We start from the raw sequence: 27,918 nt of genomic DNA, 5'->3' as shown, positions 1-27,918 counted from the left end.
TTCGCGCGCTGCGCGCGGCAGCCTTCGTTTCCCGGCGCGCGGATGTGCGTCCGTTTCAACCTCCAGCGCGGGAAGGCCGGGCACGGCCCGCTCCCCTCCTCCCGCTGCCGCCCGGTTTTGCCCCCGGGGCAGCTGCAGGGCAGAAGTCCTCATCTCTCGACTGTCTGTCGCCTTGCAGGGGTGGAGGTCAGAAAGCCGTTAAGTGGAGGAGGAAGTTCAGCGTTTTTCTAACGACCTTTAGCGCTTGCTAAGCATTTCTGAGAAGCTCGGGCAACGCTTTTGACCGGCGTTGGTCCTGAGGGGTAGGGTACAGCTGTTTATTTGTATTTCATGAACAAGCAACAAGGCACAAAGAGGCTGTCCAGAAGCAACCACCTCGCCTCACCTTTATCCTGTATTTTGGAAACAATCAACATCCGTTGGCCTGGTGGAGAGAACTGGGGAATAGCAAATGCTGGAGCATCCAAAAACCATTTTTCCAGAAGAATAATAAAGGCAACATACAAAAGGTAGCATCGGTAATGCTGGCTTTAAAGCAGCTACACAGCAATATTAGAGTTTTTTTACACTATCGTCTAAACATCATTCCCTGAGAATAGCAATATCATTGGAAAAGCGTGTTGGAGCTTCCACTGATTTTTCAGGGCAGAGGACCTCCGGTTTACCTTGTCTTGGAGCTTACAAGTTAGAGGGAAATATGGTGCGGCATTACAAAATCTGGACCATCTGCGTGCTCATCTCTGCACTTGCTGCTGTAACCCAGGCAAAACAAGCAGAGACACCCATATTCGGCTCCTTACTTCGCTGTAGACATCCTGTGTGACCTCAGACAAGCCCCTTTCTCCCAGATTCCCACATGAATAACTGCAGCATTTTTCTAAACCCCCTCCCCTCCAAGGCAACGTGAAAAGAAGGGTCATAGTGTGTTTACCAGCTGTGCTGATGAGAGGCAGGTATTCCCTTCGTACGGAGGGGGTGAAGAACGATATGATCCAGTGGATGCTGTGTGGCTACACACCCCAGGTTGCTGAAAATGATCTCGTCATTGAACCAGTGACACCGTTTCAACTATTCCAGGAGGCAAACGATGCTTCTGACCAGGAACAAACAGATGCACACCCGGGGCTTGGAGCCAAACACTCCAGATGCTGCATGAAGGAGGCTGGGATCAAACCCAACCTCTTTGGCCAAGCAGCAGAATGCCGCAGTGCCACCACGTCTCTCAGCACTTCCAGGCCACTGCCGCAGCAGAGCATCGCCGCCTCGCCGTGCCCTGCCCCTCCGACCTCCTCCTCGGAGTGCAAATGGCACCAGCCCTGCCCGAACCGTGAGCCAGAAGGACACGGAGGAGGCAGCCACAGCGTCGTCCTGCCGAGAGCAGGGTGGCCACGCGCAGCTGCAGGCTCAAAAAGGGGCGAGATGAACAAAACCGTTGTGCTCAGGTTGGGTTTTGTCATTTTACGGTTGGGTGTCCGTCCCCCAAAAAACCCGCTAAAGACACTTACCAGCATTTATGTGCCCCGTAACGTGCACTGCTAGGTCACAGCCTGCAGCAGGCACCATCTGGACAGAGTTACCGGGGATGGCAGGGAGCACGGAAGGTTTCTGTACCCTCAGCTTGCCCTTCCCATCGCTCAAAGTAGAAGCAGCACCTGCTAACGGAAACGCGAAGACAACACTGTAGCTCAGGAAAACCCTATTGCCAGTTTGTTTCAAATTCTCATCTACTGATTTTCTCACATTGAAATACAAGATTTATTCTCACAGAGTCACAGAATCATTAAGGTTGGAAAAGACCTTTAAGATCATCAAATCCAACCATCAACCCAACACCACCATGCCCACTAAACCATGTCCTGAAGTGCCACGTCTATACGTTTTTTGAACACTTCCAGTGATGGTGACTCCACCACCTCCCTGGGCAGCCTGTTCCAATGCCTGACCACTCTCTCAGTGAAGAAATTTTTCCCGATATCTGGTCTAAACCTCCCCTGGCACAATCCCTATACAAGGAGGGATTTTTAAAGCAGGTTAGAGCTCAGCTTGGCGAGGAAGGGAGGGTGAGGAAGAGAGAGTGTTGTTGGATGAAGTTCCAGACATGGTGCTTTGCCTTGTATAGAGCCTGAAGTGGGTCACAGTGAAAAATGTGTAGAAAAAAACGCTGATAAATGATTCTGGCTTTCTTCAGGTAAGAGCATGGGGAATCTTTGGCTTCACAACTGTGGGAGGAAGATGTTTCCCTCGCATTTTACCTGAAAGATACTCCAAGCTTTACAGTGTTACTGTTACTGTTTATCTGTGTCACAGATACTCTGAGCTTTACAACATACATCCCCCAGCTAGAAATAAAAGCAGATCCCACCAGGGAGCGCATTGCCCAGCAAAGCCGAGTTCAGCCGGACAGATGAGGTTATTTCCTTCTTCCATTCTTGCTCCACAAGATCTTCATCAGGGAATGGATCAAAGGAGAGAGCTTGTGTATGGCTCTACAGCCTGTTGCATACAATTTCTTCCTTCCCGGTACATCAAAGAATTTGAAATAGCTAGAGGAAAAAAGCCTGGAGTATTTCTAGAGTATCAACACAGCTACTCACTTATCTTGGTGAAACGGAAGGGAACGAGGCTTGGACAAGCAGATGCAGTGCAGCAAGAGACCTTACCACAAGGCTGGGCTGTGCTGGTCATTCAAATACTGGCGACTTGTTGAAACCCATGGCATTTTTTTGGCTGAGGCATTATTCTTCTTAATCTAGAGAAGCAGCCCAGGAGAAAGCTGTGCCAGCAAAGTTTGCAGTGTGTGAATTCTTGTCTCCTCCTTAAACAAAAAAATAAGTCCCGGGTAAGAAAGAGGCATTTTCCTCTTTTAGTCTTCAAGGTTGGAAGTTGTAACATGAGCTACTGGAGTTCGGCATTGAGAGAAGAGGGAAACATCCTGCCCCAGCCCCTGAAAGTTGCCCTACATGTTGCCCACACAAGAGAGCTGCTAGTGAAGAAAGCAGATGGGGTGTGCCATGGAGTCCAGGAGGAGCAACACGCAGTACTCCAGCAGACTTAGGGGAGTCTCATGGTGGTTTCTAACATCCAAAAGCTCCCTGAAGGACAATACTGGTAAGGAAAACCAGAAAAAAACAAACCAAAACCAGGTCCTGCTTTGAAACCACTCCCATAGATCCTTTGTGCAATTAGTGAGGATGGAGGAGAATGAAGGTGAAAGCACTGTTGCTGGACACATAACTAATGGTCTTTCCCTTGCTCCTTGTTCAGGGAAAATCCCCTCCTAGCTCAGGTTTCCGTCCAGTTCTCTGTATTGGACAGAATCTCTTCCTTGCTCAGTGTGACCCAGATCAATAAGCAAAACCAGCATCAACTCATGTGGCTCTGATGTTCAGAGAGGTCCCCACTTCAGGGCAAGCAGACATCAGTACTGCCCTACCACTGCCACCTGGGCAAAAACAAGATCCTCAGAAAACATGTGAAAGGCAGGAGAAATATTTTTTCCTCCATGTCAGAACCTTCTGACGTGTTTTACACATTTGTAAAACAGGTCTGAAGAGAACTTGCAGGAGGAAAGAAAAAAGGCACCTCTCTGCACCATACCCGCACGTTAAGCACTCGCTTCCAACTACATCCTCTAGAAACTGTTACCATACCCTAGCGTGTAGGAGGGAGTATAGAAGAGACACACACCTGCACAAGTCAAATACTAACCGCAGAACCCAATTAATCCCCCCAAGTTACCTTCAGGGCAGCACACAGCTGCCAGATCTGTTAGCAAGTACCAGAAGCTCCCAGGCTGGTTTGTGTGAAGCTTACACACAAGTGTTCCCTTTTCTACCAACTTATGTCTCTTCCCCACTGTATTTTCTGATATCGAAAAAAAACCTTCACAAAGCTGCTTTGCAAGAATTCCTGTTAAAGACGCATTCATCAGACTGAGAATTTGCCGTATCAATAGTAGATCCAAAGTACCCACAGAGGGATTGTTGAAGTGGAGTCGAAGCCATGCTGTGAAAAGCGATCCGAGCATTGCCTATTAGCAAGGGCTGCTATACCTGAAGAAAACATTACCATAGGCTCAGACTTGAAGTTCCTCCTGAATTAAATCACTCCGACTGCGAGTTTTCTCCGCAGGCAATAAAGCAAGCCCAAAGTAAGCAGCCATAATGAGCGAGCGGCTTTAAAAGCAGAACCCTCAAGCTCCATGGAAGCAAACACAGTTGACTGGGAAAAGAAACAGTTCCCCTCATTTGTCAGATGAAGCTCGCTCTCCCCTTGTTTGTTGTCACTGCCAAGGGCTCTGACTTGCATTTTCTTCCAGTGATGGGGGAGTTTGGTGGCTGTAATCCCTTTCATCCGGATGGCCTGTCAGGGTTTACAGCCACTCCTTAAAAATAGAAGCAACCTAATCCCGGTTCAGCTAATTTAACAGAAGTTTCTGCAAAATTGCATGGTTCTTTCAAAGCTAACAGGCAATAATTCACAGCTGTGACATGAGATGGTTTGTTTTCTCTCTCACCACCAATTCCACAGACACATTCCTTGCTCTATGTTGATACAGGCTGTTCTGCAGTTATTTGCATCTCTCTTCTTTCACTTGATGCTATTTTATTTGCAGCTGAGGATATTGATTCCCATGAAGATCCCGCTGGAATTACTAGTGGTACCTTTGCTAGGGTGGTATGACACTAACAGCTGAATGAATGGGATGCAGCGCCGTTCTCAAACCATTACAGGTTCATACTCCAACATAAACCAGAGCCAACTTTGTCACGTTACTAGTTGCAACAGCAGCATTGATGAGAAAAATGGAGCAGACAACTAGAAATTTTTTCACACAACTGTCTCATCTGCTAGTCAACATCCTACGCAACACAGCCCAAACTGGTCATCAGAAGTAAAATCCAGGCTTTAACTGTAGCTGCTACCGAAGTATTGTCTCCAAAGTGAGGAGATGCTTTGGGCTACAGCGATGCATTTTGCCAACCTCATGTCAAAGGACCGTCTTCTGACTTTATCAATGATGAAGATATTGAAGCAACGACAGCAGCAGCTTGTCTGACCTGGAGTTTAAGAGTACTGGATGTATGGCAAGTGCCTAATTTTTGGATGGGAGTGTAGCGTTCATTGAAATATGCTGATGTTTTCACGAGATTAGCTGATAGAGTAGGAAAAAAGCAGAGCAGCCTCAGGTGTCCAAAGCGCAGTTGCTGAAGCCACGTTCAATTTACAGCGCTTCACCAGCAGCGTACGCGTGTAGCCAGACATGGAAAACACCTGGCTCTTCAGGTTTTCGATTTCCCGTTACTTCTAACCCACACACCATCCTCTTTAAAGAGACAGTGGTGGCGAATATTACCTGCGCCTCTGCTTGGACAGCGCCAAGAAAAAACATCATGTTACACATAGCCCACTGCCCCGAAAAACTCACGCAACAGGTGCTGGAAGCAGCAGCATCTCCTCAGCACCGGAGGGGCCCGTTTCCCCGAAGCGCATCCCAGCACCTCGCCTGCTTTTGCCACACCACCAGCGCTCGCTGGTAACGCTACGCTGCGCCGTGGCTCCGGCAGTAACCGGGAGCCCTGCTCTAGCAACCAGACTCATACTGCCAGTCACTGCGGTTTTCCTTTGAAAAAGTACTGGAGCAGTAAATATTTTTTTAATAACTTGCAGAAATTTAACACACTGAAAATTATATTCCTTTGGATACTAAAAACCACCTCAGTTTAACCTAACATTCTTTTTGAAATGCCATTTGACAACCAGAGAGGGAACACAATGAAAGATTTCCAAGTTTTCATGTATTTTATTTACAGGCCGCACAATACATTTTATATACAAATGGCTTAAAAAAAACAAAGAGTAAGCAAGCTGAAGCATAACACTTTGATTATTTTAAATTAGGTTGTCTTGAATTAACTCCTGCAATAAAGTATTCTTCACCCTGATAAGCAAAAGTTAGTTCGATTTGAAGTCAACCCAAGGTCGTATCATTTTTAAATACAAAATTCAAATCAGTTTTCTGGCAATTCCTGAATTCCATGACACGCTTCTGTGTATACAGAACATCCCAGAATTATCAAGAAGGGAAATAGCCAAGATGTCCCCACGTAAAAAACAATGTAAGAGAATAGACTGGAGCAATGTTGTATGTAAAACACTTGCGTGTTTTATTAACGAAAAGAAGAATGCAAGACATACATCTGAGATTTTTCTCTCTTGGAAACAGAATTCATGGTCTGAGATCTAATTTGTCTGCAGACAAGAGGTATCCTATGTTACTTCAGTACTTCAGTTTTTACCGCACAATTATCTATTAAATTAATCCAAATGTTATCTTCACCAAAAATGAAACTGCCTCCTGCACCAAGAAAAAGAAGAGCACTCAGAACCGTAAGAACTTACATTGCAGCACTTACCGCCTCTGCTTCTAGAAAGCACCTTACACTACCGTGGTATGGAGACAATTTAACAAAGACCATATTTTATGGAAACATAAGAAAATATAGAAGCTTGCCATTTAAAATTTTTCCATGAAATTATATTAACATTTAAGGATACATGTATTTTTACACCTCTTCCTTAACACTGCTCCTTCTGTTCAAGATAACAACTAGTGATCCAAGATAAAAGCCATTTCCTTCTCCTTCAGCTGATTTTAAGTACTACAACAGTCTAAGTGGTTTATGTCATGCGTATAGCAGTCCAGTTGTGCTCGCTTTCTTCCTCTTGGTATGGCTAAAGACCACTTAATAGAAATAATGAAGTACTTGCTACTTGATAGTCCATGATTACAGTATTTTGCTATGTTTATTTAGAAATACAAACACACACCACTTACTTTTCAATGTAGTGTCCAGGTGTCTGTAGCACACTTTGGAATTGCAGCACAGAAAATGTAAACCCAAAGGAATGGGGGGTGAGGGGGGAAGTAACAAAAGCCACGGCTTCACAGAAAAATAATATGGTTTTCAGAATGTCTACTGCTGCATCAAAAATGCAAGAGTCACATGATGTAAATGCCAAACTAGCACAGACTCACTCTGCCAAGTGAAATTTGTTCAAAGGGGTAAAATTCTGAACTGACATAAGCACCTTGTCATGCGATTTAATTCAGAAGAAATTTTAATAAATACACAGGTCCAGTACAAATGAATGTGGACCCACAGTCCTTCAATCCGGCCGGTTCCCTGGCTGCTAACCTGCCCAGACGCAACACCAGGGCCAGGGGAGCGTGGCCACGGGGAGAAATCCTCCCGCCACACACCCCAAGGGCAGCCCTGCAGAGGGAGGGCAGGGCTCCTGACCCACAGGCAGCCCAGGCACAGCCTCTACCTGCCCAAGAGGAAAGGCTGTCAGCGAAAGAGCCAAGAAGATCTCCCAGGTTGCAGAGAAGGTAATCTCTTCAGAGTTATCATATATGGAAATATGTTAACTTTCCCTCCAAACTATCTCAACACTGTTGGCCTAGGCAAGTATAGTGTTCAAAGTCTCAGGTTTAAACTGAATTTGGGGAAAAGTCCATTGTGCAGTACACATCTGCCACAGCGTGCCAGAGTTTTGTTTCTGATTCTTCTGGAAGTCAACTGTCTATTCTGTCTCCTTCTCTCTCCTCATAGTCAGAATTACTCGTGCTGTTTTGTGGGTTTTTTTTTTCATGGCCCAAGACCGAAATCCACTTCAGTGGAATGATGCAACGTGAGAGTACTGCCAGCCCGAAAGGAAACTGCACTGTCATTTACACATGCAGAGGGGGCTGACTTCTCTGCATGAAATGAGGTGAACTAAATGACTTGAAAATTTACCTCCAAAAGGGAAGCAGCAGGAGACACAATGTCTCCCTTGCATTTTTGTATTGGAAGTCAAATCAGTTAGTCCTCTGAGATCTACCTTCCTTTTGAACTTACCTGCTTTTTTAGCCAACTATCACCTGCAGTTGCATTTGAGATGCAGGAGAGTAACACCAGACTGCACATTTTTTGTGAAAGCAACTGCCCAAGAGCTTTGAAAGTCTTTTGCTTGATTCGGAAAAAGAGCAATCTGTGTGTATCACTGTGGGATTGTTTTTTTTAAGATTAGTAAACAAAAAGCCTTAACTGACACTGTCCGTATCTAAATGATGCTGATGATTTTTGCCTTTAAAATTTTACTAGCAGAAAAATGCTATGGGGGTGTCCTTACTCAGGGAAAACTATCCAACGCAGTGTCATTCACACATGAAGCTTTTGATTTTCTTAAGCACAGGCTACTCAGGTCATAAGTACTTGTTTCTGATCAGGCCACTTTTATTTTCAGATTGCAGGATTTTCTACTGTGTCTAGTGAAGGCAACAGCCAGACTTACAGGGACATCATAAGCAGTATGACTCTCTCTCCATTTCTCATTTGCCAGATCCTCAAACGCTACGTAGTTAGCGAAGGGAACTTCTCCATGCTCTACAATGTGGTAGTTAGCCATATACGAACCAGGATTTTCAACTAAAACAAAACAAAACACAACACCAACAACTTTGGCTTCTATTCTGAAAATCCAAAAAGTCACTGACAAGACTACGTTTGTAACAGTGTAAGTAGAAATTTTACTTTTTAAAAAGTAATAATTAAACACTCAGTTACATAAGGTACCGATTTGTCAACTGGATAATCAGTTGGAAAATTGTTTCCAATATGGGCTTTAAAACATTCTTTTACGTACATGCAAAATATAACCATACCTCCTCTCTGCAGGAGAGAGAACACTTGTCAAAGGAAAAAAAAACATGCTGGAAGTTGCAACTGATATGAGGAGTGGCTCTTGGTAAGAGTTTTAACTACAGCCATTTTATCAGTTGTTCAGAGAGACTTGATTCCAATATTAAAATGTTCTGTGGAATAGCAGATATAAAATCAATTAATTGGCACAATCACAAGTTTACAGAGAATTAGAACTAGTGTCAAGCGTTTTGCTGTTGCTTTAAATACTGGTCATTTTTCCTTTGGTTACTTCCTATAATGCAGTATTTGTGGTAAAAAGACAACAGTGTCAGCTTTTCACACAAAGTAAAGTAATTACTGCTGTTGACATTTAAGAGAAAAAACTATCTCATCACTTGGTAAGGACATATAAAGTATAGTTTATTTGGCAGAGGAACTAAAACACTTACTACAACTCCCAGAGGGTGCTGAGGAAAAACTACACTCTTCATTCTCCTCACTTTCAACATTTCTCATGAAGTTCAATTTGGAAATTATGATTTCATCAAGACAAGATTAGGTCTCTAAATAACTGGCCCCTGAAGTAAACAGCACAAGGTTATGACCTATTTGAGTTGCCTATTATTATCTGAATTTTCAGGTTAACTACCTAGGTTTAGGTATTATTTTCACATCCACCTATAAAGTACTTCCAAATTTTTGCAGACCTTAAGCTTACATGTTAAGGCACTTACCATTCAAGTAAAACAGTTTTTATATAAACAAGCTCAGGAGATGGAGAGAACATTTTACCAGAACATCCATTCTTTTTTTTCTTGAAAGAAAAAAAAAAATAACATTGACCAAATATTTATAAAATTTTGCATCAAGAGAAAGGTTGTGTTTTATTATCTGAAATGAGCACAAAGTACACCTTCCACAATAACACTGAAAGCAGTGCAAAGACTGACAGTGACCTTTGACTAAAGGTAGTTCTGTAAAAAGAAAAATACCAAATAAATCAGTGCCCTGCTTTGATTGTTGTAAAATTTTTTTTACATAAAAGTTGGTCCAAACTTACAAAAAAAGCACAAATGTGCATAGTTCAGAAGATCTGAAAGAGTGCCATAAAAAGCTGATGTCCCTAAATTTAGCATCCACTTAAAACTGCCAAAATACAAAATAAAATTCAGAACTAGTTTGTGAACATGTACAATCAATTTATCTAGTTTTCAGACAGCATGAGTTTTAAGCATTTTTAATTTTTCCTACTGTATGCAAGACCCTTTTCCACATAAAAATAAAGCTGTTGAATTAACATTATTCAAGTCTGTTGAATTGCTGCTTTAAACTGCAGCTAGGGGGAAAAAAAAGTTTTTCCAGGTAAAAATGATGTGCCTGAGGAAAAACAGATACTCAATATGGTAATCCTCTGCCTCGCCCTCTCACTGCAGATGTGCTAATGTGTCCCCTGTATCCTTGGGAATAGCCAGGTCCTTGGGCAGGAGAAGTCCAAGTCTGTCCATGCATGTGGCTGATGCCACTGGGATTTTCCTGTAAGTTACTTCCGTAGCTATAGTTGTGCATCTTTGTAGGCAAAGAGAGCGTACTCTCTGGCCCTGCGGAAGTGTCACCGCTGCTCCCCAGAACCGGGATCGGGCCGTGGCTGTATTCAAACCTATGGTCTTTATCTCCACTAAATAGCATAGGGCCAGTGTTGAGGTAAATGTCTCCATAACCAGTTACTGAGCTGGGAAAGGACTCTGAAAAGGCCGACGGAGGAGGGGCACCACCAGAGTGAGATGAAGCAGTACTGTAGTTATCCAAAGACTGAATATCTGAGTTTCCAAGGAAGCTCCTCCTTTCTAATGCTCCTGATGATCCGCTTCCTATTCCATCGCTACTGCCATAATGGGCAGATGAGAAGGAAGATGATCCAAAGTTATCCTTGTAGTCCGGGCCTGTTACATAGGAGTCTCTAGCCTGATAATCCACACTTGTTTGTACTGGCTCCTCCGTAGCCGCCTGAGCTTGATGCTGAGCAAGCAGCTGCAGAAGAGCTGCTTTCACTCCTGCGTGAGGATCTGTTCCTGAAGAGTTAGTTATAGGCAAATGCTGGTTCTCTGTCCGATAATCAAGGTCTTCATCAGTGAGAGGCGGAGGCTCCGGTGGCTCTGGGGGACGCTGGTCTGGAGGCAAGATCCGAGGGCGTTCTTGTTCGGGTGTTCGGCTTAGAAGCCTCAGCTCGGACTGCCTAACCAAATCCTCTTGACCTAAGCAGATGAAAAAGAAAAGCTTTGGAATAAAAATATACAGTAACAATACCACAAAGGAAAGGACTCTTTTCTAGAACAATACAGAGGTCTATTACTTCAATTCTCATTAACTTATTAGTTAAATTTATTGGCAGTTGGACGAATTATTTTGGACAAGGCAACAGCTCATTTGTCTCAGGAGGGTGATGCAAGTTTCTCCTCAAAGTAAGATTACCAGGCAAGCAGTTAAAGAAAAGTGGTGCAAGTTCCTTTAAAAAAAAAAACAACAAACAAAAAAAAACCCAAAAAAACCAACCAACAACAAATCAAAACAAAACTCAAGCAACACATAAACACTAGAAAATTCAAAGAGGGATCAGAAAAGATTCACATATAGGGATAAAAGTCTTGAGGGACAAAAGGCCACTCTATCAAGAAACAGCAAAACTTAAGATAAAAAAAAAAATTAACCAAAAAAAAATCCCAAAAAAGGTCAAAAAACACCCCCAAACCACTTCAGAATATTTCTTTCAACAGCTGCAAACACCACAGAGCAATACATAAAGCACCATATAATAAAACTTAAAGAGCAATCGAAAAAGATCAACAACAGAGCTCCAAACTTTGAGAAGACTACGGGAAGCCACTAGTATATCCCCTTGGAAACCTTCAACCAACTGGTGACAGTTATGGGGAGCCACTTACAGCATTTGACACTAAGAAATTGCTCTAGTCAGTATTAAAAACAAAAATAAAATACCCTCTCCCCAAAATAGGCTTTACCTAAACACACAGTCAAAATTGGCAAATTCCATCTGTGAATTTGCTAGAGAAGACTGTCTTCTCTACCACAAACACCACTAAGAAAATCCCAACCCCCCAGAATAATGATTAATATAACTGTTTCATCAGAAATACTAAGGGCACTTGTGTACCTCAGAGCGGGGATCATCTTTTGCTCTGTCTGCATGACACCTGTTACAGTAAGACACAAATTCTATGATCCAGACATAAAGCGTGACAAAATCAATTTAATCTATCCTATACTCACACAGATCATATGGTTAACATGTTAACTCTTTATCCCCAAACTATTACATCTCCACTGCTCAAGGTATCTGCCAGTTCGCAATAAAGACTTTCAGTACCTGCAGATGTATATAATGACTTGATCAGATGTGGGTAGCTGGGTGCCGGAGATTCCACGTCGTCCCGGCTGACAGACACAGGAGTGGTGGGCTCGGGAGGCTGCCTGACTTGTAACGGCATTTCATTTCCTGATCCATTTTCCTTCTCCTCCAACACAAAATCTTTTTGTTTTGTTTGCTGAGCCTTTATTAACTGAGACAACAGAACAGCAAATGCACTCTGTACAGCTGCCTGGGCAGCGTCAGTCTCAACTTTAGGCTGACTCGGCTGAGCAGGTGGTACAGGAGGCTGCGTGATGGTTGGCTGTTTTAGAGGCTCCTGTTCCGGCGGTGGTGGCGGAGGCGGCGGCGGCTGCTGCTGTTCTGACTGTTTTTCACCTGCTGACAAAATTCCAGCAGGAAGATTTATTTTATTTAGTTGCTGCTGAGTCTCTGGGTTTACCTTAATATTCAACACTTGGGCAAACTGTGCCAAACTAACACTTGTTTTAGACTGTAGCAGGTTTAGCAGGATTGCCACTTCATTCTGGTTTAACTGCTGTCCAGTGCTTGTTTTTGCTAAAGACAAAAAAGGTGGTTTTAAGTATTATTTAGAACTGGCATGTTTCAGTAACTCAAAAATAAGACTAATTTAGCACAGCTGACACAACTGGCAAAGCATGGGTTTGGACAACATAGAAATGGAATGCTTTTACATATTAACTGCCTTTGGGGGAGTATCTATAGGAAATAGAATAGCAAGATCCAGTATAAAGAAAGTGACTTCCAAAGGGTGTGTACATGCACTTGGACAGATGAGAAACATCAAGCTGGAGCTCAATTTTCCACAATACAACTAAGCTGGGGCTTAAGGCCACCTGCTTTAGGCAGCTGTAAGATTTCTGATCCCCGCAAAATTTCCTATCTTTGACATATCACATCCTTCTGTTAAAAAGCAGCCACCTGCAAAATGCATTTCCAGTCATTTTCTGGCCCATTTTAATTCAGCATCTGGATTCTAACACCTGCTCAAGTGACCAGGCTCTAGGTGACCCAGAAGCTAGTGGTATAAATGCAAAAGCATGTGCTGAGTTTGAAGGACAAGAAGTCAGTCACTGAGTAGCAGGAAAATACAAGTTTGTGATGATATACAATTTCTTCAATGAAATGAAGTTTGCCACAAATAAGAGGCGATTATGATGATGCAGGGGAATATGAATAAGGAAGTCAGAATATCAAAGTAGGTTCTTAGTTTCAAACACCCATTGTGGTAGTTTATTTTGAAAGGAGAAAGCAGCATGGGTTTCAACATGCCCTATGAGTAGGTGACTTAGAGAAGAGAGTAGTTAAAAATTAAAAAATGAGCATGTGTGACTGTGCTGGCAGAGCCCTCAATTTTTTTAACCCAGATCAACACGAACACATTCTGTCCTCTTCTATCCCTGACATTTTGCTAATTCACCAATATGTTAATTCAATCATGGCAGATTCAAAGCCATGCCTAAAGAAGTGGTCACACACAAAAAAATATTAAGTATTTGCCTCGGAAGACTAAGAGCAGAACAGCTGGAAAGTGCTGCAAAACACACAACCCACTACCCTACTTATGGATGTGCACCAGGATACAAGCACTTGCAGCCTACTCAGGCAAGATCCAGGGACTTCAATGACTTTATATATTTCTATAAATATAAAAATAAAACCACCTTTTATTTGGCAATACAGAAAAAACACACCATTTCTAATGCCTTGTACTGCTGGCTCTTACTCAGATGTCATGCTTAACAGTTGATTTTGTAACATCTGAGGATGGTATGTATGCTCAACACGCAAACTCCTCTCAGACTCTCAGTGAAAATTCAGCAGAAAAATGCCGAACAGGAAAACTAATCTACCTCTTCCATACTCTGGCTAGTTTCAAGTCCATTCCAAGAGAAAACTGTATTCTGGGAAACCTGGGAGTTTCTACCAGAACAGAATTATTGAGCTCTACATATCTCCTGTTAAATTGTTAAGATGCAAAAACCAGGAGTCCCATTCATGAATCAAAACATTAGCAATTGATCCAAGGTGTTTTTAACCTCTTCTTTTGGGGTGCTCAGAAACAAAAACAACAGTTTTGTTTAAAGCACGCATTTGTACACAGAGTTCTTTAGATAATATCATCAGTAAGGCACACTAAAGTGCATTATGGCTTCCAGAAGTGTTTTGCTTAATACAGAAAACACCTCTATGCTGAACTGCCTAAGCTCCACTGAAAATTAAGTTGTCTTCTTTTCTACCTAGATATATTTTTCTATGTACATAAGGGGAAACAGCAATATAGGTCTGAAGGGCTCCTCCTCTATTTGTTTAGTTTATTTTGCATGGTTAGTATTAATGACTAATAAACATAGTAGTCTCTCATCAGGCTACCTGCTATAAAAGCACAAAGAAAATAACTACTATCCTTTGGACTCTTTAAACTTCTATACATTTGTCATTTGCGGGGTAAAAAATTTTAAGGGCTACAGAAAGTCATGCTTGAAAATGCTGCCAAAACTTTAGTCTAAACATACAGAGTGGCAGAAGCTCCCAGCTGGCTTACAGTGAGAAACAGGATGAACAGGAGCAAGAGGCAATGAACTGCAATAAAATACCATCAAAAGAACTGCTTTCTATATATATTTGCACAGAGTATTTGGAGCTCTGCTTTACTGTTAAATGAAGAGTTGATTCAAGATGGTTAGTATCAAAGAATTTTCAGGTCCTGTGAATGCATTTACTATTTTTCTTCAGCTGAACTCCTGTATCAGTGCCATAAGATTTATGGTCACTTTGCACAATGAAAAATGGTTTAAATTAAACTAATCAGGTATCTGTTTGGTATTGTTACTCTGTATTTCTGAATATTATGAGGGAACTATCACCGAACTGCTGAGTATCTCAAATGGTGTCCACATAGGAAACCATTACTTTACTCTTTATATTATAGCCCTAAAATTGGTCTCCAAGCAAGATAATTCAGTTAAGTTTCAGAATTAATGTCTGTGCAATCTACAGAGGTAGCTACTTCTTGTTATACCAGGTTTTGGGGTTTTTTTTTGCGTTTTTACAACTTGGTTCAGCCGCAACAACTTGGAAAGCTGAAGACTAACATAACACTCAGAGGGAATCTGTTTCATTTGAAATTATGATTGTTCTAAAATCTGCCTTCTGATCAGTTTATCAATACCAATAAAGCTCCTCCAGTCTATGGAGACTGTGAGGAACTTAGAGCAGCAACTGGCTGGTGGGATTACAGAAGAATTATAGATAAGCAAGAGATAAAATCCCCTCAAAATATAAAGCAAGGTAGTTGCTCTGACCAGACTGAAAAATTAAGTAAAACTTAAAAGGACAACTTAGTTTCCAAAGCCAAGGAAAATCTTTTGTAACAGAGGTTTAACTTACAATACTGTTCCTCCCTCAAGAATCCAGGAGACGTCAGTACTCTGAAAATAACATCTAAATTTTCTAGAGGTGCAATCCAGGTAGAAGGTAATTATAAGAACCGAAAATATTACTGACCAAGTGCTACACTAGAGTTGCCCTGAGTTTTGAGTTGGGAAGAAGTTTGCATGCCTTGTGGGGTGTTGGTTCTGCTCTCATCCATGCTTAGAGACAGATCCTTCCTAGGGACTTTAGTTGCTGTTGAGTCATCAGTCATGCCCATCTGCTTCTGCCTTCTGCGTTTCTTACTCCACAGCTCATGGCAATCCTGCCACAAAGGAAGGCTGCAAAGAACGATTAGAGTTAATAAGCTTTATACCATATTTTTTTAAAAATATTTTTAACCATGTTAGTAAAATAAATGCTCAAATTATGCATAACGTAACTTTTGAAAGATGAACCTACTGGAACTCGGAAATACATCAGAAAACACCCAAAGCCAGCAAAATCTCAGATCTGCTTTTTCTGGCTGAAATCTCTTCATTGATTGCCTATTTCAGAAGCACAGGTCCCTCTGGCAGCAAAGGGGAACATGCATCTTAAAATGAGAATCAGTGTTACTTTCTTGCATTCATACTTATGAAAAGCCTGATCATTTGTGTAATTCAAGACTTCAAAATCAACGCTGCACACTTGCTATAAAACAGAATTTGCAGAGTAACAGGTAACAGAGTTATCAATATGAAAATGTTTTTTTCAGAGTCCTGGTGACCAATTGCTTTTGTCTGCTTGTAAAAGTACTGCCTCATGAGTTCAAATATTTGTCCACCGTAACAGACATGTCCATCTAGTATTTATAGTTGTACAGCACAGACAACCAAGGAAGTAAGGAGGGAAAAATTAAAAAAAAGGGGGGGAAGTTGCAGGTATAAATAGAACCTGACACTAGCAAAGTTAGGATACTAGGAAGAACAAGGGATATCCCAGCCCTTTAAGACAGACAAAAGCAGAAACAAAAGTCTCTTAAGGAAGTCATCTGCCACCAGTTCTGTCCTTCTATTACTTTTCCCTGTAGGCATCCCAATTCTGATTTCCTGAGGAACAGAGAGACCCATCCCATAGATAATGCAAATATTGAGAAAGGCAGTAAAAATAGTGCCTTTCCTATTTACGTATTAATAACTGTCTGAGCAGTTCCCTCACTGAAAAAGATGGAAAAATTAGGTGACAGATGACAAGAGCCACTAGAAAGGCAAGCATGACAACTGCTCCCTTTATTCTGTCCCTCCACATACCAGGTCAAAGATGTGCCAAATATTTAGTCAAAAACAACTGGAAGCAAGCAAGAACTCACTGTGAGAAGTATCCTACAGTCCTTGCTATCAGCACTGTCACTTTCTTTGAATGAACAGCTTCTTTCTTCCCAAAGCAGAACTTTAGTCTTTGAAGAGAACAGTCAACACTTTCCTGTGCACACTCTGTCAGAAGTTGAGCATGGTTCCTCTTAATATTTAAAAGGACACCAATGACTAGTTTGTTTTGAATTTCCATATATCAGCTTCTGGAATGGATGCACTATCAAAGCCCCTGAAAAAAACCCCAAATTTCTTCCTATTCACTTACTTTAAAATGCATATAAACAACATGCTGTATAAGTGGTGCTGAGATTTTAGTGACTAGTTTAAGATTGCTGATTACTGATATTCAGACAGCGATGTATATATATAGTCATACTAAGGCAATGAAACCTCTTAGCCTCATGTATCGGGAGAATTAGTAACAACCATGTGTAACAGGTATGTTGTGAAAGATTTTTAATAAAATTCTTAGATAAAACTCAAACATTTTTCCCAGTTGGTAACTAATTAAAAAGAAGTCAGCACAGGCTGCCTTGAAGGTACAATTTACTCAAACAATATTAAATATTCCATGTTCTGACAGCTATCGTTAGGGAAGAGTGAAATCTGCAGATTCTGTAATACCTTTTCATTGTTTTCCTCAGGGCCTGTTCCAATATGATTTGTACCAATTAAAATGACAAGTCACTGCAAAAACCCTACTGGACGTTGCAATACATTTCCTCTCAGAGAAATGGAAGAGAAAATCCCTGCACAAAGTATTTCACTCCTCCTGCCTGCAAAACCAAGAATCTCATCTCGCACTAGAAACAGTTTATGGTATTTCACTTTAACTCTCAGGTACCTTTGTAGAATTCTACACCCAGTGTCATTCTACCACCATAGAAGGCAATTCAGATTCATGGAGGACCTCAAAACCCTTGGAAAAAGTAAGACACTGATAAACAGAGATAGAAAGGAAATGATGGTTTTTCAACATTAGAAACTTTCATATAAGAGTATTTTTTTAAAGGTACTAACTCAGTAACTAGTTCTAGGAATAACAAATGAAACTATTCTCAGATCCTCACAACCACCGCTATCACAGTGTAACAGTCACTCAGCTGCACAACCATTTTAGTGCAGAATCACCATTAAACAACTGTATGTACGAACATTTTTGTTCTGCTACCATCTACTTTAACTGAAACACAGTGAGATTAATGGAATCAGTGCATGTTCACATTTGGTAGACGTAAGGACCATTACCAAAGGAAATCACTTACTCTGGAGGAGGCATTTTAGATGGTTCCACATCTCGCAGAAACTCGCACTGAAGAGCTTGTTCAGCTGTGCAGCGCTTGCTGGGATCAAGAGCAAGCATGTAATCAAATAAATCTAATGCAGCTGGTGGGATGCTACAAAAGAGGAAAATGGAGGACAGCATTATATATTTATTTTGAATCGCACACTTCTGCGCAAATTAATAAACACGTTTTCCAAAATAACTGATCACTAAGTCCTCAGATAACTTATATCCTAACAAAACCCACTCACAACTTGAGCTTGGTAGTCAGAGGCAGAGATAAACTCCACCTTTTATATAACCCAAGCTTTCTTTGCTTTCTGTGGTTTAATTCCTTGAAACATTGTCCTTACAAAAAACAACCAACCCAAAACCCACAAAAAACCAAACCCACACCAAAAAACCCCACGAAAAAGCCACCTTTTTAAGCCAAGACTATATTGTTACTTTACACTTTCTAATTTAGCACCTGGGGAGTTGGCAGTTTTGATTGGTCCGTCGTCAATAATTCTATCACTTTAAAGATATGTCTCAATAGTATGAACAGGATGATACATTTCTCCTCAAACCCACAGTAACTGAAGGAGGGGAACAAACCCTTTAAAATAAGCTTACAGCTGTTTTCCATAACTTTCACGTGTGATATTTGCACAAAACTAGTCCAATGGTAGTACTTTAGAGTACACGGTTCAGATAACTCTTCTGTGTTGAATGAATTTATGACCCAAAAGACTGTAATGTTAACCAGGCTACATATTTAGCTGTAGCCAGTTGTCCTAATAAAAAACAATTAAGTACTCTGAGCTGTTTTTTGGACAGGAACAATGAGCAGGTGTACCAATCATGGAAAACAAATGTTTCTTTAGGTGAAAGCTGACAGGTGGCTGAAATTTTAGGGCCACCTTCCCTCTTCTTGAAGCTCCTATTAAATAAGGGTTAATACAAGCTCTGTGGGTATCATGGGAAGGGTAAGAACCTAAAGCCATTTTTCTTCACACTTAATCTATGCTTGTTCTCCAGAAAATAGTGAAGTTCATAGAGTCTCCAGGAAAACGTAATGCTATTACAGCTGACTAAACTAATTCTTCATCCTTACAAAGCAAACTCTTCTCTCAGTTTTCGACGATACTGCTTCTTTGGTTTCATTGTGTTGAAATAAGCTAATTTTATAACATCAGGCCACACTGCTGGACAAGGACTCCCGCAAATTCGGCTGTACCAAAAAGAAGGGAAAAAAAGGTTATGAGATCCAAAACCACAAGTGAGCACAGCTGTCATTTTATTCTTGCACATACAGTGAATACAAAAGCAATTTTTATGTTCAGGTTCTTTTAGCTACAATTTCTCTACTGCCCAATGCCCAACACCGTTAAATAATGGTGAATTGTCTACGAAAGGTAATCACCCTGCACAGACTAAACTTAAACTTTAAGAAGTCCACTGTTTCTGCCTTGCCTCACCCCACTCCAGGCAGATCCACACAAATGCTTTGAAAAACTTAAAATAAATATATCTGGACAGTACTCCAGGATAGCCCAGGTTTAGAGCGCTAATTAACTTTTATGTCCTTAGCTCCCGATGCCAGTGAAGAAAGATACACCAAATGGCTGAAAAAGTGCTTTTCACTGAGAATTTAGTTGACACTTGAAGACATTAAGTGGGAAAAAAAAATCTCAGTAAGGCATAAGGGCAGAAGCAAGATCTGACCACTAGAAAATCTGTATATTTTTTACTTCAGTTATGAATTTTATGTCTCAAGCCTCATCTATTTCCACAAATGGAGTTGCCCATAGTCTTATTCCTCCCCCTCCATCCCCACCCATTTTGTCCAAACAAGAGTGGCTAAGTACAGGTTGACCAACACCATGCTTCTGAGCAAAAGAACTAAAGAGGCATTTTACTATACATGCAAGGTTTCAAACTCTGATGAAGGCCAGTCATAAAAGGACATTTTGCAAATACATTTCCCTAGTTCACCCCTACCATTCATTAGATGTAAACGGTTAGTGTAAGACACCTAATGATCTATTAGTTATGCCCCAAATGCTATGCAAAGCAATCTGGCTTTACGCTGGTTGGGGTATATAACTTTCAGGAGGAAAAAGAAAAATAATAAATCTATCTTTTCCTTTCAGAATTTTCTTCTGCTCTATCTTTGAACATTAAAGTTAGAAAGCATAAATGTAGAATTGTTAACTGTAACATGATGGTGGTAGAGATGTTGATAAAATTGATATAGAATTGATACATTTAAACAGCAAAAAATGCATAGCATCAGTAAAAAGGAAAAATGAGCTACAAACAGGAGCTTCCAGCAGAAGAGGAAAATCACAAATTTAGTTTGCTGTATCAGACGTACAACACAAAGAGAAAAAACTTCAAATGACTGCGCTGTGATGTGCTTCAATGCCATCTAGTGCTCAAAAGCAAAAATTCCCCAACTCACAAGTTTAGTTCTTATACTGAGAATGACCACTGATATGCTTCGCACCTCCCAAAAACTTCATTTTTCCAGGCCAGCTAATAACACATTACACTGAAACATGCTACTGTTTAATATGTTTTGAAAAACAACTCAATATATAACTTTGTTCATTTTTTTAAATTAATTTAATTTTTAAAATAATATTGACCATTTACTGTTCAGGTTCTGTAAGTCTTCACTCTATTGTCTCCTTGTTTCTAGGAAGAGGACCTCTCCTAACCTATGAGGTCAATTATGATATCAGAATCAAGAGCAATTTTTGCTTGCTGAATACAGGGGAAAAAAAAGATGCTCTGGTTCCACTGATTTATGTACGTATCATTTTATGATTTCTTAAGATAAGGAAAGAAACAGAATTTTTGCCTCCATAAAGTGTCTGGCAGTTTGTAAGGGAACAGAAATATTCACACAAAAATAATAAAGCCCACGTGTGTATGTGGAAGGCTTGAAACAAGAATTCAAGGCCAGTAGCATGCCAAGTACCTACTCCTCCCAAATCCCACTTGTCCTTATTATTGTCCATACTTTGTTTTGATCTGCTGCAAGAAAGTTGTAACAACATCTTAAAAAATAATGGGCATTTTGACTACTCTCTCTTTACAACTTCAGTAACAGGCAACTCCAGCTGCTCTACAAAAAAACCCCTTAGTATTCAACTGTACATTTCTAGGACCACAGAATACTCACAAGAAACACTTCTCCATGTCTGGGCAAAAGTCACTTGCTTTACATGCTCCTCAAAACCTCTAACATCTCAGGGCGATAACTTGAGTACTTGTAAATGTTCGCACTGCATTATCTCCAATTTTAATACTAACAAAAGAAACCTGACAGTTTATGAGGCACCTACTATGCGGTAGTGCTTGCAAGTTACCTTATAAGTTCCAGTTGAGCAAGTTCTTGATTTGCTTGAAATATTGGCTTTTTTGTAAAAAGTTCACCCAGGATGCAGCTGTAAGACAGTTTTGTACAATTCCATCATTATGGCTTTCAATATAGGTTGATAGAAACATTTAAGATTTATATTTGGCTTTTTTTTGCTTGCTAAACTTCTGTACCAAACTCTTACCCACAGCTCCAGACATCGATAGCTGGCGTGTATCTTTCTTCTCCAAGAAGAAGTTCAGGAGGCCGATACCATAATGTAATAACTTTGTTGGTATACGGTCGGCTGTTGGGGGGAGGAAAGAGAGATGACTATCATTTTACAACGATCTCATTACTGAAGAAGTGATACTTTGAGGACTTTACTTCTGTGGTGCTGTTTAAGAACAGTATACTCTTCCACTCCCTTTTCCCAATTTTAGTCCTGCAAAGCTGCAGCTGCACAAAAGCAAACACAACCATCTGACCACAAGGCTATCAGAGTACAGATTGAAGATATAAATAATAACCACATAGCCATCTCAATGCTATGTGAATCCTGTATCACAATTATTCAGATAGCAATACTGTATATTTATTATATTGCTAGTCACTGCAGGAGAAGAAACTGCTTGGATAAAACCAGTAATTTCTGTGCAACTATTGATTATTATAATACTGAATATAGGACCTCTACAAGCATTTTGAAAAGAAAAAAAGTAACTTTCCCCTCTGTAAGTAGAAGCAAAAGAGACAAAACCTTTTTCTTGAACTACATCCTTCAATTTTGATTCCAAAGACACTTCCAGCATCTTCCTATATTTCACAACATCTTTAATTCTTTACAGCTCTAACCATAAGTTTTAGTGACTGGGAATAATGCTTTCCACTCTCACACTAAGGCAAGGGTTTCCACTGCCTTAGACACATTTTTGTAGACAGGCTGAGATACAGCATCAACAGTTCAGAATGGAAGGCACAAAACAGATGTTAGGTTTTAGTTTTGTTTCAGCCAGGGTGTCTTAAAAGCAATCCCAAAATTCTTTCAGTTAATAATTCACTCTTACCAACACTAGGTAACTCCAAGTAGAAAGCAGAGTAACATTAAGTGCAGAGTTTGAACAACCATAGCATAAAATCTAACAAGCTCTTTTAACATACTCAGTGGTACAGGTATCATTTCTGCAAAATCACCCAAGTCTTTTTTTCATTAAGAAACTCCCCAATTCATTTTTAAAGTGTAGTATGTTTTTGGAAACAATCCCATCATTTATCATATTTATCTCTGAAGCAAGCATTCCTCCATGAAATGTTTACATGGTATGGACTTTCTCTGCAGATACATCACTCATATATATTATTATATGGTGCTTTTTATTTGAACAGATGTTTTCTTACACAATCTGTCATATCTCCTACTCCAAACTACAAATCCAACCAAATAATATTTAAAGGAGCACAACTACAACAACTGATGGGAATTTACTTAAATTTTTATTTCCTCCCCATTATGCTCCTACTAAATTCTGTACCCTTTTGAAAAGTATAGAATTCTAAGCAACAGTAAAACAAATGTAAAATACATGAATTTAAAGGAGAAGCTATTATACACTTGTTGGTACACGTTAATTACATCTGTTACTGCAGGTCAGAAACCACCCAGAAAGAAAAGGAATGACAAAAGAATTGTCAATATCTACTAATGACATTCTAATTATCATCCCAAGTTCAACTGGCAATCCTATTAGCTAGTTTAATTACATTTTAATCTTGGTTTCATTTAGGTATAATGGCATAATGATGTTACTTGTATAATAAAATCTATAATGTTTAATGTATAATAAAATCTGTTATTTACACTATAAAGACACTGAACTTTCAATTGTTCAATTCTTAATGAACAGTTAGTTTTACAAACAAAATTTAAATTAATTTAAAAACAGACATTTAAAAAAAGCCCTGGTAAACCATAGGAAAAAAAATTAGGTCAGTTTAATGCACATTAAATAAGAAGGTAGGATAGCATCAATCCCTTTTATTTTAAGTACATCCAAAACAAAAATTAATTACCAGCAGCCGCTTATGATTATCTTACCCTGCTACTATACTCAACAGTCTTCATAACTGTACTTAAGCATATGTTCCTAAAATAATGGCTCAGAAGACAGTGAAACTAATGCTATCAGGTTCAACAAGCTCAGAACTCTATGAAAAAACAGTAAACTCATAAAGGTAACATTATTTCCCAAATTAGGCATGCAGAAATCAAAGTAATCTTGTGTAGCTAATATCTTCTGTATCCAACCACCCAATGTACATACTAGTGTAAAGAACATTCAGCCTGAATCTTGAAAACCCAGTTCCACATGACAAACACAAAACATTACAATATAAAAATTGAAGTTCTTAATCATAAAAACTGTGCACCTGTTTCCTGGAGTACAAGCATAATGAAGCCAAGAACAACAGAAGCACAAGTCACAAGAAGTTTCAGAATAATTTTTATTTAAACTTGTATCTCTGTTTCCAGCAGATTCAACAGCACTGACTGCCTAAAGAATACAATCAACCTCTTCAAATGTAAAGCTAAGTCTTACACAAAAGTAATGCTTTTTGAAAAAAAAACTGTATACTAATTTGTGTCAGAAAAAAATTCTGCTTTCCCTAAATAAACTTCTCCTAGGTATACCGGCAGAAAGAATATACTTTAGTTTTACAGGACCAGAAGCTAATAGTAAAAACCTACATGTTGATGCAAACTACTTAGGACTGCAATTCTTCATTTCCAATCAGTATATGGCCACTCTCTACAGTTATTTATTCAGAACATTTGGAAAAGCAATACACTTGCACGAAGAAAGTTTTGTGGGTTTATGCAGTGTAAGACAATACGCACTTCTTTCATTTCCTAAGCAATTATTTGTAGTACAGTACAGTAACATCTCCTCTAAACAAAACAGTCTTCTGGCCTCGTCATACTTAGGGTTATGCAAAAAGATTAAGCTTCTGAATGCTTTTTCACAGTATAATTGTATCTTACCTTTCTTCAGAGTTGTACAGCCGAGCAAGCCCAAAATCTGCAAGCTTTATCTGCCCTCTGGTGGAAAAAGCGAAGAATTATTTAGTGGTTAATCCTCTTAGATTTCCTCCAAAAATCAGGTGAAGTTTGAGATTGAGACAGCTGCAACTGATCTTCACCAAACCACATTAATGAGGAGGCAATGCCTTACAATCTATGCATCTCTTCAGTAAACAAATACACTAACTTACTGAATAGCAAAGACAAGTAAGCAAAATGAGGTATGCTCATCAAGTGGCATTGACATCACCATGTTAGTCAAAATTTAGGTGTACACTGTAAAGTATTCAAATCAGTAACTGCAGGAAAAAACTGAAGGAGGAAACCCCTCTATTCTCATGCCTTTCTGCTAGCACAAGCATTTGCACAACAACTATCACCAGTCATACTTCCTTCTAGGAAGCTGTCAAAGTCTTGTTCTGTTCTTGCAGAGTTTAAATACATCCTTTAAATCAGGGTCGCTGACCAGGTAAGGGCTTCTGTTTTTGCCAGCAGACAACTTGCTGAACGACACAATCCCTTAACCCCTTCTTGAATTTTCTGATATATGAGGGGAACAGTGGAAGATACAGAGCTCTTGCCTGGCAGTTTCCATGGCTAAAAGGCACTGCCCAATGACGAGAAGCCCCCACCACCTGTAAAGTCTGGATGACTTAGCTATCTGCAAGCTTCGCTAATACATGAAATGAATGTTGGAAAGTTAATGGTGTTTTTGTTTTTCTGTACATAGGAGGTTTTAAAACTCCTGTCACTTTCAAACGCATGCAAATGTCATTTTCAAATAAGTTTTATTTTATCAAATTAGGGCAAGACTTGCTGATGTGTGTGAGAATGACCATTTTGTGATAATAAAATATACAAGTTACAGTTTCCATTCCATTTTTCCCCTCAGATGTGTGCTGGGAATTGTTGTAACACTTGGAGAACCCCCATAAACAAAGAAATGTTCCCCTCAAACGTACATGCTTATTTCTCAGAGAGCATATTTGTGGAAGAATTTTTGAGTAAAGACATCTAAAAGGTATATGATCCACGTGTTTGGCTTCAGGCTGTAACTGGTAATGGGATTTTAGAAACATTGGCTTAGAATTTTTCAGATCAACTCTCAACTTCTTCTTCTTCAGAATTCTTGTCAGACAAGAAACGTCTGAGGATGCTCAAAAAACATCCTAGGGGAAAAAATTCTGTATCCTGGATTGGAGAGAGCACAGTACAACAGAAAGCTCCACCTTCTACCATAATGCAGTCCTCTCCACTGTCAGGTTACACCTCAGCTCTCAGTTCCAAAAGGTGCACAGAGATAACACCACCACTGGAGATTAGCAGGCAAGCAAGATTAGGTGTCTGGGCACCGTGAGTGATGTGAAGGCATGTCTACATCCCTTTAAGAGTCTGTATCACAATCTGGCAAGACTGTGGTGGGATCCAGAGCTGAAAACAGTCTAATGTTAGTTCAATGTAAGAAAAAAAAAAAAGAAGGAAGAAAAAATGGAAAATTTAATTTGGAGAAAGCTGGGACAAAACTAGGGCCCTACCAAAAGAGACCCTTGATCCACCTTGACGAGTATTCCATCTCCAACAGCAGCAGTAGATTTTGGGGGAAAACATGTGAACCTGCTCACTTTGGGGCTCATCCTTCCTTGTACTTAACCACCACCCACAATCATTGTTTTAAGGATGCTAAAAAAGGTATTCCTGTCCATTCATTTTAGTGGGTGTTACTGATCCTGTCCATGAATGTGTCTCATCTTTTTGAATCTCCTGACACTACCCAAAAAACCTCCTGTGACAACAAATCCCAGAAGCTGACAGTCTGCTCTGTAAAGATACTATTTTGCTGTTTTAAACCTCGCTTATCAGTTGCTCCCTGGTTTTAGTACTGCTGGATTTCATGAACAACAGTTCTGTATTGAAGTTACCCACTATCCTCACACAGGCTTTTTTATGTCCTGCTGTCATACACTGAACAAAAGCGTGTTTACTAATATGATTTGTAATTACAAATAGTTAAAGAAGAGACAAATTCTTCTCCCCACTTGATTATGGCTATCACTGCAAGCCAAAGCATGTTTGAACATGCTGGATTGAATATTCTTTTAAAACATTATCCTGACTGATGAAGACGAGGACCTCAGAATTATGTCACGAAGAACCACCCTAGCCACGCTTCACCTTGAAATGAAATGGCAAAAAGAATACACATCAAACACTTATGTCCTAAAATTCTGTTTTAATTTGAAATCAGATAATTTTCCCCCATACTCTGACCTAAAAAATTCAAGTTTTAATCCTGCTGTTTTAACACAGATAAGTTTAACAAACAATTGCAGGATCCAGTGTTAGGCAGTAACATTACCAGATTAGTATTTTACAATTGATTTTAAAGAAACCAGGCAATCTAAAAAAAAGTTTTGCTAACAACTTAAAGCTGGTGAACTGTGAAGATGGAAAGAAAGATTTAAAGAAGTTAACATACAACATTTTTACATACTTTAAGTAATATCCATACCTATTATTTAGTAGAATATTTGAACATTTGATATCTCTGTGCAAAAAGTTCTTCTTATGGCAATAGGCCAAGCCCTCCATCAGCTGTCTCATAAAAGATTTAATATGATTTTCATTAAAATGAACCAAACCAGATTCCAGCAGTCCCATCAAGTCATGGTCCATATACTCAAATACCAGGTAAAATGCACCTAGGAAAAGAAAGGGAAAGGGTAGGAGAAACAGAAAGAGATAAATTGATTTAACAGCAGTCCAAAGCATTGTTGCTCCCTACTTTTGAAAGTTGGAAGTATTTTTTCACACAATTGTTTACATTATCTGCAATATTTATAGCTGTACCTAATGTCTAATAACAGCAATGATATATAGTGCAATAAAACATTTTCATCAAATTGCTTTTTCATGTAAACAATTATATTAGTCAAATGTTTGTGAAAACAAATATAATGCTACCATATGGAGCTTTAATCTAGATGGGCATGAACTCTCCCTGTGGCTCTCAATCTCCACCCATTTTCAGAAAAATTAACTGGGTCAATATTCCCCTATGTAAAGTATGGGGAGAAATCTAGAAACAAAGTATGTACAGCATTAGTTCATCTGTTGTGATTCGGTGACCATTCGGTGATTTTTTTAAGCTTTCAGTGTTGAGTCAGAAGTAAGCCTACCCTTCTTTGACTACAAATACCTGTAAGAACAAGGCAAAAAAGGGAAAGCAGAACTAACTATAGCAGCTCTGCAAAGACAGAGCTCATATTCCAAGTTGTCACATATATACATAAAGCACAACAGAATCTGGTCTTATGTCACATTAGCCTATGCAATTCCACAAATAAAGCTATTAAACACAAGGCTCTGAAATATATATATATATATA

The 27,918-nt window shown here is 39.8% G+C and overlaps 1 protein-coding gene across 1 annotated transcript; it reads right to left on the bottom strand.

The window, feature by feature from the left end:
* Positions 1 to 9,493: 9,493 nt before the first annotated feature.
* On the bottom strand, positions 9,494 to 27,219 carry LOC104614403 (cyclin-dependent kinase 13-like). The gene is made up of 9 exons (XM_010287381.1): positions 27,043 to 27,219; positions 24,495 to 24,551; positions 21,660 to 21,761; positions 21,465 to 21,542; positions 19,202 to 19,318; positions 18,086 to 18,217; positions 15,601 to 15,806; positions 12,073 to 12,630; positions 9,494 to 10,942 (listed from the first exon to the last, which is right to left on the bottom strand). Exons 1-9 carry the CDS (start codon positions 27,204 to 27,206, stop codon positions 10,086 to 10,088), a joined length of 2,271 nt encoding a protein of 756 aa, XP_010285683.1. The 5' UTR covers positions 27,207 to 27,219; the 3' UTR covers positions 9,494 to 10,085.
* Between the last annotated feature and the right edge of the window lie 699 nt (positions 27,220 to 27,918).

Source organism: Phaethon lepturus, unplaced genomic scaffold, assembly GCF_000687285.1.
Source record: "Phaethon lepturus isolate BGI_N335 unplaced genomic scaffold, ASM68728v1 scaffold9440, whole genome shotgun sequence".
Classification (NCBI taxonomy): Eukaryota; Metazoa; Chordata; class Aves; order Phaethontiformes; family Phaethontidae; genus Phaethon; species Phaethon lepturus.
Note: the sequence above shows the minus strand (reverse complement) of the source record. Positions and strands in the feature narration are given on the sequence as shown.

Coding starts and splice junctions, on each gene's coding strand:
- LOC104614403 (XM_010287381.1), bottom strand. CDS start 27,206: ATGGACCATGACTTGATGGGACTGCTGGAATCTGGTTTGGTTCATTTT. Junction 21,762..24,494: donor CTGTACAACTCTGAAGAAAG/GTAAGATACAAT, acceptor TCCCCCCAACAG/CCGACCGTATACCAACAAAG. Junction 18,218..19,201: donor CTGAGAGAAGAGTTTGCTTT/GTAAGGATGAAG, acceptor CCTCTTTTGTAG/CATCCCACCAGCTGCATTAG.